Below are 10,469 nucleotides of genomic sequence, written 5' to 3'. Positions count from 1 at the left end.
AGAAGCTTTTTGCTTCGCTTTTATGGCTGATGGAACCGTTGAGTTGGATTGGTTCCACAGGAGGAGCCCTTCCCCACCCACTCCACCCTGGTTTGCTTCGAGCAGATAAAGGAGGGTTTAAGAAAATAACTCAAAAATGTTTTGTTGTGGCCGTAATGGTGGCATCGGGGAAATAAATCTGGGCCAAAGTTTCCTCGAAAGGAAAAATACTGTGCACTTTATGCGATGATAATCCTGAGGGGGAACAACCCAGAAGTCGTCCGAAAGTAGATCATGAGGGAGAGAATGAGACATTATTCCAAGATAACGGTTCATTCACGGATCCATGTTCCCGGTAATCACAAAACTTTCTAATGGATCCCTTCTGTCACCTTTTGTGAGGGCCAGCTGATCAAATGATGTGAATGAAGATCAATTTTCTCCGGATTCCCGACCAGGGGCGTAGGAACGCTCATACGTACGTNTTCCAATTAATTGCAAGAACATCCTCCTCTCTTCGTTCTTCCGCTTATAGCTTACCCATATATTCAGATCACGTCTTGCTTGTAAAGACGAGTCACTGCTTCATGTTTAGCGGGCGGCCATCTTCCTAGAGAAAGGCCATCGGTATCATTTGGAACATGCCATTGTAATGTGCCTTAATTAAACCTCAATAAGTGGAGAATTTGTTCAGTGGAGGGGGTTCCCCTCCTCGAGTCAAGTATGAGTATAGCAGGATCATTTGACTGACTTTCTTACGAATGGCGCCAAAGCATTTCATCACTCAAGAGATTGGTCCACTTTGCGAGCACCGTGGAACCAATCGGGGTCTCTGCTCGACCAGAGCAAGAGTGTTTGCCATGAATTTAAGGTTCTTGTAGCCTGAACATAGCCCAGAAATGGTAAGTTGTGCACGTGATTGCACAGAGATGAGAGAAAATCGAGCCCATTTCGCCCTTGGGCTTGACCATTGTGTGCGTTGTGAGAAAAAGCTCCGCCAAGATTTGATCGATCGAACCTTTTTACTCGGAGCAGAATATTGTGCCGGACTCCCAAGTTTTGCCAGCAGGCATCATTGTGATGTTTTGTTGTGTTGTGTCCGAACAAATGGATCAATATGTGGAACAAGCAATTTCCAACCTACGGATAAGAAGGAGATCCAGAAAGAGAACTTTCGGATCGAGTGAAGAATTTCACATCCTAGCGTGACTTTTGCATCGCTGGCAGGCAAGCGGACAAGCTTGGGATCTCTATTTGCAGACATTTGTCCGACAGAGGCCTGCAATTGATAGAGGAGCAACTTTCTTGGCACTTGGAACAACTTGTTCCTTTCCGTCCATCCAGTCAGTCAGTCAGTCCGTCCGTCCTGGTCTTCCAAACTTTTTGGAGGTATGGCGAACTTTTTTGGGTGGTGGAACTCGACGTGAAATACCTCGTTCTCCTTCTCTCTCTCTCTCTATGGAGTTCGTTTTCAGGCAGATTTCTCAGTTTTTCCCCCGACTTCTCTTCGCTTCAGGGCCTCGGGTCATTCAGACCCATCTTTTGTACAGCTGTTCGTTTTTCCAATAATTGAGAGCCTCTCAACAACTCTTGAAGCGTCATTATCAACGTCTTTTGGAACAAATTAGTTCCGAAAAGCTGTGGCAAAAACGTGTCTGAACATACCCTAGATTAGGACCCATAATATCCTCATTGAGAGCAATCACACATAATTGTGAGAGGATAACGCGGACCAATGACCTCAAATCCGCCTTTCTTGTAGAGGGTTCAAGAACCTCCAGAGCTCGTTAGCCACTGAAGAACCGTCTACCAATACCGTAGAGTGGTACAGCATTGCTCCTAGACTTCGACTGTGACATGAAATACAAATGCGGTCTATTTTTTGCCAGTATAGCGCAACCCTGCAAGAGACGAGTCCCTTCCCCCAGTGTCAACCAGGTTTCTGTCAATGTCGACATTAATTGACATCAAGCCATGCATGTTGGACATTGATTCTATTTTACTCTTGCCTGAACACAACTTGTCAATTCCAGGCGAAAGAACCCCCCTTTCGGAGCATGGGACTGCGTCAAAATCTGATTTGAATTCCCTGCCTTTTGTTGCGATCCCAGATTAATGGTCTCTACCTGATGAATGAACCTGGGTAGAAAATGGAACGAACCCAGCCACAGATTGGTCTCCAGTGAAGGAGATAAGAGGTTTGGCGCCAGCCTTGGAACGATTTCGGGTTCATTGGGGAACCCGAATACGAATATGGTAATCTACATGATGACGTCGGTCTATGACGGTTCCATCATCAATGAGCAAGGCACCGACCCCAAAGATGATCCATGTTCTCTTGGAAGAAACAAAGTGGTTCACTTCGCCTCTGCGCTTGAACTCATTTGTTATATCGTATCGTTACAACTGAAATGGGATGAAAGGCAAGCCAACCAGCGCTTATATTTCCCAACAGAAATAAAACCATAGTCAAGAACAGGGCAGAGGAGTGAGACATGAAAATGCCTGGAACAGCTCTGTTCTGTTCGGCCAAGTGTGGAACACGTCAGAGTCCTAATGTGCCGAAGCTCCATTTATTCTGGAGGCAAATACTTTAGTGTGTTGGAGGCTTCTCTCTGGAGGTTTTGTTCAAATGATAGGGGGAATTTAGTTTGTCGTAAATCAGGGTTGCGTTCGCTTCCCCACTATCCATCCACCACAAGGGTGGAACAACGGAAATAAGCCAAAGTTCCAGGTTGGACCTGAAACTCAACCCACCTCTAGGGAAATGAAAGAAGCCACTTTTAAGCGAGGGGAAAACAAAGGCAGAGAAAGAGAGAGGGATTTTATTGCTCTAATGTGACTTGAGACGCTAGAACCATCGAACGTCGTCGCTTTCTGTCTGGAAAAAACTCCAGCCCTTCTTACATTTTGGTAAAGATCAATACAATGATCCCCAAACTGAAAGAATCACTCGTCGCACTGAGTGAGATCTTCGAGACCAATTCAAAGTATTGAGGGAACGCAATGAGCTCCAAATATGCAAACTACCGAGGATGCAAGTTGTTCCAACTTGCCGAGAGGAGGGGGGACAAGCGACCTACTTCGTAATTGTTGACTTAACAATATCATCAATTTAGAGTCTCTGCGTCAAGAGATGCATCCATCTTGGCAAACTTTTGCGGGTGTCATATGAGAAAGGTCCTCAGGAGCCAAAAGATCCCAACAATGAGTAAGAGGGAAATATGATGTTTAGAACAACATACTATATCGCAGGTCTTTGATGTACAACACGATTAGATCGCCTGGGATAAAGAAAAGACAGCGATGTGAGTGTTGTTCCCATTCCTATCTTTCTCCTTCATTTCGCATTTTCGCCCCCCCCTCCCCCAATAAATCATAGTTCGGCTCAAAGCATTACACGCGTAGAAGAAACTTGGCATTTAGTTCGAGGTGTAATCGAAAATCCCAAGTAAATCTAGATAAAATGAGGATATCAGATTTGGCCCCTCTGATTGTTGGAAATCGGTTGTAGGATGACCGGCCAACGGCTCGAAATACAAAAGATGCTCAACAGTAAGCCAATGCATTCCGGCAACAACTCACAAATCAGCATTGCTTAAAAAGTTAAGGTTAGAGGCAAATTCTTCAAAGATATTTCATCTCATTTCGGCTTTTGATGTGCAATGAAATGACCCATGAAAAACTAATAAAAAGATTTAATGTTCATTTCATTTCCCTATTTGCATGTTGCAGTCTCTTAGTGTCCTTAAAAAAGTGAATTAGAACCCACCAAGAGAATAAAAAACAATAGCAAGAATGCAACATAGCTTTGTGAATGAATGAACGAACTTTCGCCCTGCTTTTCTTCCTTCATGACAACATGGAGTAGTATCCTTGGGCAAATAATGAATAGTGTATCTCATGAAATTATTGTGGCTAGCAGTTCTTTACTGTGAGTTATTTAGTTACTAGTGCTGGGGCGAGTCCGGCAAAAGTCGAGACCCTTACGAGTCCTTTGACTTTTTTACTTTTTGCCGGTCTCGCCAAATCTGGGCTCGAGTTCGGCAGAGGACACGAGTCTTTTCCTAGAGCCTGGTCAAGCAAAGAGACTCGAGTCGGGCCAATTTCTCCAAAATCAAGTCAAAGACTCCAATGCACTCGGAATCTCGAGTATGGACTTGCCCCAGCACTATTACGTAGTTACTCTGGTGGAAGTAAGGGGAATTCGGTGCTCAACTCAACATTATAGATCTTTCTACAGATTCAAGAATAAAAGAGCCTGCCTGGTTCCCGAAAGAGTATGATCCGTTGGGCGGTAGTTACGCTTGTAGTGAGCGATGGTTACTCTTGTAGAGCGCTTTGATGAAGCTATCCCGGATCCCCTTACCCAAGGGTGGCCCCTGAGGTGATATCAACTTGATAGAGGGAAAACGTAATGCCTGATGATTTACGAGCCAGACCGTCCGTCTTCATGAAATAATGAATCAATGCACTTCGTTCTCGAAGCGAACCCGGAGAAAACGCCGAATGGCATGGCGATCTCGTCGGAAAGAAGGGCGTATGTGATTGTGATAGAGCCAGAGCTCTCTCATTTTCGCCTCTCTCCTTCTTACTCAGTAAAACAAAGTTTCCCCGCGGACAAGTAAATTGAGGGTGTGATTCTGACCTCAATTTCGTTATGTATGTGTGAAGTGAGAACGAGAAAAACAATCCAATTTGCCATTGGAAAACAACTGGATCCAAGTGGATCTCCTGGTCACAGAAAGGGTGAAACATGGTTCTGACGCCAAGCGAATCGCACAATAATAACCTGTGAAAGAGATGCCATCAATGAGGGCGCACTGCCAATTGGACCCGCTTGGCACTAATCAGTGGCAATTTACGAGGAATGTCTTCCGTTCTGGATGCAATCATGAGAACCCAAAGTCCCTTAGAACCAGGGAACGACTAAGACCAAGGATGAATCTGCCCTCCCAAAGACAGTTTTTAGGTCAAGGAGGAAGATGAGGCCAACCAAGATGGGAAGGAAGGAAGGAAGCAAGGAAGCAAGGAACAGCATCGAAGTCAACTCCCTCCCATTGCAAATGTGCATTCTGGGAAGGATACCTCTCATTCATCCTTCGGCCGAAGAGAGGAAGAGGGCCGTTTGTGTTCTTCGAGGTCAACCATTGGTCACTTAAGAAATGGATCTCTCACAAAGAAGAGAGGAGGAAAGGGGAAATCAATTGGCAAATGAGTATGCACGATGAGCCTCGGCCACTTAAGGTCGAAATTGCATAAATGGTTCCGTCCTTAGGAGCCGAAGAAAGTGACTTTTGTGAGAAAAGTGAGATTTGGAGAGCCCCATTTTCTGATTTCATCTCGTTTAGGGTGAAGGAGACCCATGAGCTTCAGTGACATTTGAAATATTATGCAAATGGCCTAATCAAACCCCCTTCGAGAGAATGGAACTCAGCCAAATCAAGTTCAGAAACACAATACTCAGTACGCAGTCATGATCACGAGTCCAAACCCTTTTTTCATGTCGGTTTCGAGGGCTTTTGCCAAAATTAAAAGCTAGGAATTGAGGCTGCCTTGCTTGCCTCAAGTTTTTTTATGGTTCGCTTCAGAGCGTCTGATATTTGTTAAACGGGCATATTTCAACAATCACAACGTTTAATTGTAGATCTCTGATGGTTTTCATGATATTTTCAACTGAACTCTCTTTTAAGACGTGTGGCACACTTTTGTGAATGTGAGTCAAGTCAAACTCTATGGCGAATCCCGTGGGTACGAACTCATTAAAGTTATGCCACTAAAGATGAACAGATAGAAAGTTTTCGGGAGATAGCGTAAAAATACGCATCACAAGATCATGAGGAGGAGGAGGAAGAAGCAAACCTATCATCTTTGTGGGCTTTTTGCTCAACTCTTTGCTGAGTAATACCAGGGGTTCCACTATGGCCCATTGTGAAGCCAAGGGAACCAGGAACTTCCAGCGAGTTGCACTTTCTAAGAGTAGAATGATCCCATAGCCTCACCAGGGTCGCCAAAAGCCACTCGATCAAGACAGATGCCAAACAATAATCGAAACCGTGTCTTCCAAGGTAGATGGATCTCATTCAAATTGGAATTTCTAAGATCGACATATGAACGGAGTACACAACTAATGAATTAGAGGCCTCCCTGAAGGCAGCTGGGAGTTTCTTAATCGGAGACAACGCTCGCTGTGAACAAAATGAAGGCTCAGAGCTCGTAAGCTCGTAGGGCAGATGATAAAACCTCATGAACCTGAAAGTTCGTCTTCTCTAGATTAGACTGGGGTCGAAAGCCAATGTCTGGAAACAGTCTCAAGGAGCGAACACAAATGCAAGGCGAGAATCACTCTCATTCCTTCAGCATCAGCGCCACTTCTTTGTGGTTCATTGGGCGCTTGGCTGGTTGGTTTCCCACTCGAGCCGCGCCAAGAAACATAGCCTTGAAAGAATTTCAGGGCTGTCAAATCAATTCGCTCCGAGTCACACAATGTGGTTTGGAATGGCACTTAACCCTGTGGGGGATGATTGTTGAAAGTGGATGAGACTCTTTGTGACATGACGGTGAAAAATTCACCCTCCAATCAGGATTTTAGAAAAAGGGTCTCTGCAGTGAGTACCCTTGAAATCTCGCCATTTACACGCGCCATCATGTTTGCGATTTTCTCACGTGGGTGCGTTTTTGAGAAAGTTCATCCGATCCACAAATGACAAACGCCCAACATTGTTTACTTCGCATGCACTGACTTATTGTGTGTGGACTGGTGGTGCGGTCTACACTTGTAAAGTTCAAGAAGACACCCTCGACAAGTTTGGCGCTCTTGACAAAGACCATAAATCACAGTTAACGACAACGGGACAGAAGAACAGAGGAAAAGCTTTTAAAGGCGAAGAGTCCCGAATTCGTGAGCAAGACTTTCGTCGTAGTATGGCTCACATCAATAACAACATGGACGATTCCCAAATGGACCAAGTTTATCTTTGAACTGTCATAATTAGTGCTGGCTGAAACATCTCTCAACAAGCTTAAGAGTGTGAGCGAGTCATTTTGGGTCTACTTTTCCGTCGTCACGTGGGGACTGAAATCTTTCAAACTTCCACCCATTCATACTCTTGTCACCATTTGGACGCGTCTCATTGAAGTCGTCTTGATAAATTGAGAATCCTTCCCCTCTTCGTCTTAGATTCACCCTAAAAGAAAAGCTTTGCCAAGTGGCACGAGTGAAAAAAAGATGGAAAAATTATTACCTAGTGCATTGCAAGTTCTTCGAATATCTTGGCCGAGTAGAACTTAAAAAAAGAAGACAAATTTGGAAAGTTTCACAAGAGTTGCGATGATGAAAACTAAACACTTCCGAGATTTTGCACTAATCGGAGAGAAGGATCGCTCAATTCGAGTTAGCAAGGAAATGGTTGACTCGACATTTGTTTTTCAAAGCCAACATTTTCTTCGTAATACGTCATATTTAAGTTTTAGTGTTTCAAGATGCAATCTCTTTTTTTCCAAGTACGAAGCTTTCGTTTGGCTTTGATGGTAAAAGAATGCCAAGTACGTTGTACGTGTACATTGTTTTGAAAGAATTGGAAGAAAGGGATTACATTTTGTGTTTCGTTCTAAAACAAGAATTCCCCAGAAAGGTATTTACCATACTCAAGGATTATTTGAAGCTGAATGGCATTCGAAAAGCCCTCAAGTATTTGGATGAGTTCGTACAAAATCCGGCTTCGTACATGATGGTTACCAATTATGACATGTTTGACACAACGCGGGCGTTTGTTTTCTAAAGGCCCTTGAATAGTCCGTTTAGACAGAAGGCATATCCATCTTGTACGAAACAGTACAGTATCTATTGTAGTGTTATGTAGCTCCTGCTTACCTTTGGTGTTGGTGGCCGTGTCGGCAATTTTCTGAAACGAGTCCAAAAAGGATCCCAAGACGACAATTGTGGTCCTGGAACAATAGAAATGGAAACTTTGGATGTCACGCCATTTAAAGGCTCACCACCCCTTTTTGGTGCGAAGGCATTGAGAAAGCAGAACAAGAAAACCTTGACACTGCCATTTGGAAGCCCTTTTTCATGCACGCAAAAATGGTCCAAATTTCTTACAAAACAGACAGAGATTGGACCTGCTTGGTCCGTATTTAGTTTCATACTCACTTGAGCGTGGTGTGGAGCTTGCTGGCTTTAGTCACAAAATCCTCGAAGTTGGGAATGCCAACCTGAAATGGGAAGGACGAAGAATTTATTACTCTCTAAATGGGAGACAACACCGACCGACCACACATTTCGAGCGTAATCCTCGGATCGTTGGTTCAATTAGAATGAATTCAACCCATCTCGATATCGCTTGCTTCAAGGCTTCGTCTTCGATGAAACCCAAATGGGCTCCGTAAATAAGGATGAGAATGTGGGATCACTCATTTGTTGGCTTATCGTGACAAAACTTCATTAACACGATTCGATTCGCATTTCCGTGTGCACTGAACCATGAACAAGAACAACCACATTTCTCTGGACTATGGTCGAATAACTTAGGGTGGTTTTTTTTAGTATCGAATCAACTTCTCATAAGATATCAAGGGTACAGTTCAAAATTTAAGCAAGCATTACATCTTTTGTAGAATTCTTTATCGCTACTGGGCTTGATATCCCCAGCAGTTCAAGGCAAAAAAAGGTATTCATTACGCTAAACTTTATATTCATGTTATATTTGATCCTCCAACAAATTAGAGTTGGCAGATCTGGCTAGCCATTGAATATAGGGTTGATCAGGAATTTTGATCACACAACCTACGAATTTGATGGGGGCAAATTGATCTATGAGCCATTTGAACAGACTAATCAGACACTGTTACGTTAACGTGTGAAGCATTTTTTCCATTTAAATATGGCGAATCACCCGTGTCCGTTAAGTACAATTATCATCGAAGACTATGTGCATCTACCCACCATCTCAAGGCTCCAAGGATAGATAAACTTATTCATGACAACGAAAACTCTGAGGACATAAAGCCCAAGTCCATTTCCATTACGAAGTCCTTGAGGGAATCATGTCCCCATCAGTGACTCATGTAAGTCACCAATCCAGGTCGGATTCTCACGCCACAGAGCGGCACCCTGAACACCGTAACCCTTCCTCCCCTCTCAAGAACTCACTCCCGAGAAGCGGATTTGGTGCAAAGTTCCGCCACAAACGCCAAACTTGGCAGACTCCCTTTCGTTCTCTTCATTATGTCAGTTCGTCTTTGTATTGAATAGTGCACTTTGTCATCGGGCCAATAAAGTTTGAAGCCCAAAACCACTTGAAGAGTCGGAAAGCCTGGGCCTCTTCGAGTGATTTATTTTCATACAATGCATAATCGTTGAAATGATTTAGGCTTCTGTGCGGCAGAGTCAAGCCATCATTTTCGTGTCATAAACTAATTCGTTCATACCATAAAATCGCAACAAAAGCTACCCGTTAGTACTAAACAAACTAGGACTCAACATTCGCAATTTTTAATGTGCTTCAAGAAAATAGATTAAAAATAAATAAGAGCGCAACAAAAGACGAATGATTCAATCAATAGTCAAGACCAACTTGAATAAAAACACATGCACCCTAAGATTGGACCCCTGTCAAAGGGTTTATGAAAAGGTGGCTTGATTTACTGACAATGAATATAACCATTGAGAACAATCTTGTTAACTCGTAACAAGACAAGCACTACCGCTCTCTCTCAAGAACCAAGAACTGAAGGGTGTATACAAGAAGGGAGGGGGTCTTTTTCCCTATACTGCAATGGTTCTTCTTCAGTGGAATGATATGGTGCACATGAACACACAAAAGGTTCCTTTCTCTTACTGTGCCTTTCTATTTGGGTCAGATCTGGTTAATGGGACGAAAAAAAGAATAGAAGTAAAAGGACTCGGCGACGTTCAGCCTAAAGACTGGCAATCGCAAACTTGCCACAGAAGTTCATGCAAGAGCTTCAATACCATGATCATCTATGAGCGGACATGGGACACCAAGATGCATATATGCATGCACCAGGTCTGGACGCGAAACGGACATCACAAATTAGGTCAGATGAGAAAGTAAAACCGTTTCTTAATGCCATTGCGTGGACCGAGATTTAAATGAAATTAAAGCTAATGAGAGGATCTCGACTTTTTCGGATTCTAATCTCTTGCTCAACTGAGTTTTTATTCGATGGGATAACTCACAATTCAAGCTTATTCTGCATTGCTAGCCCTGTGGCCAATCCATGAACGAGTTGGCACTTACGTCCGATTAAAATCAAGAAAATTAAGCTCAACTTTCGATTTGAAAATTGAGACCGAGGGTAAGATCGCCTGGTTGTTATTTTTGAATGGGGTCTTTTCTCGTTTGAGATAGAGATTACTAGCGTTGCCAGTCTTTTTTAACCGAGTCTTTTACAAAAAAAAAACCTCTATGAGTTTGAAACAACGGAAGAGGATGTTAAGGAAAATTTAATGCCCCTCAAATGAT

At 43.4% G+C, this 10,469-nt stretch overlaps 1 protein-coding gene across 1 annotated transcript in view; it reads right to left on the bottom strand.

Annotated features, from left to right (window-relative positions):
• Positions 1-10,469, bottom strand: part of LOC131885709 (protein MTSS 2-like) — a 32,824-nt gene that overhangs the window by 4,096 nt on the left and 18,259 nt on the right. Inside the window, exons 2-3 of the mRNA XM_059233837.1 lie at positions 8,135-8,196; positions 7,853-7,926 (exon numbers count right to left, since the gene is read on the bottom strand). Of these exons, the coding sequence (XP_059089820.1) occupies positions 7,853-7,926; positions 8,135-8,196 (136 nt within the window). The remainder of the gene's footprint in view (positions 1-7,852; positions 7,927-8,134; positions 8,197-10,469) is intronic.

Source organism: Tigriopus californicus, chromosome 8 (genome assembly GCF_007210705.1).
Source record: "Tigriopus californicus strain San Diego chromosome 8, Tcal_SD_v2.1, whole genome shotgun sequence".
NCBI lineage: Eukaryota > Metazoa > Arthropoda > Copepoda > Harpacticoida > Harpacticidae > Tigriopus > Tigriopus californicus.
The sequence above is the reverse complement of the archived record's forward strand: the minus strand, read 5'-3'. Positions and strand labels throughout refer to the sequence as shown.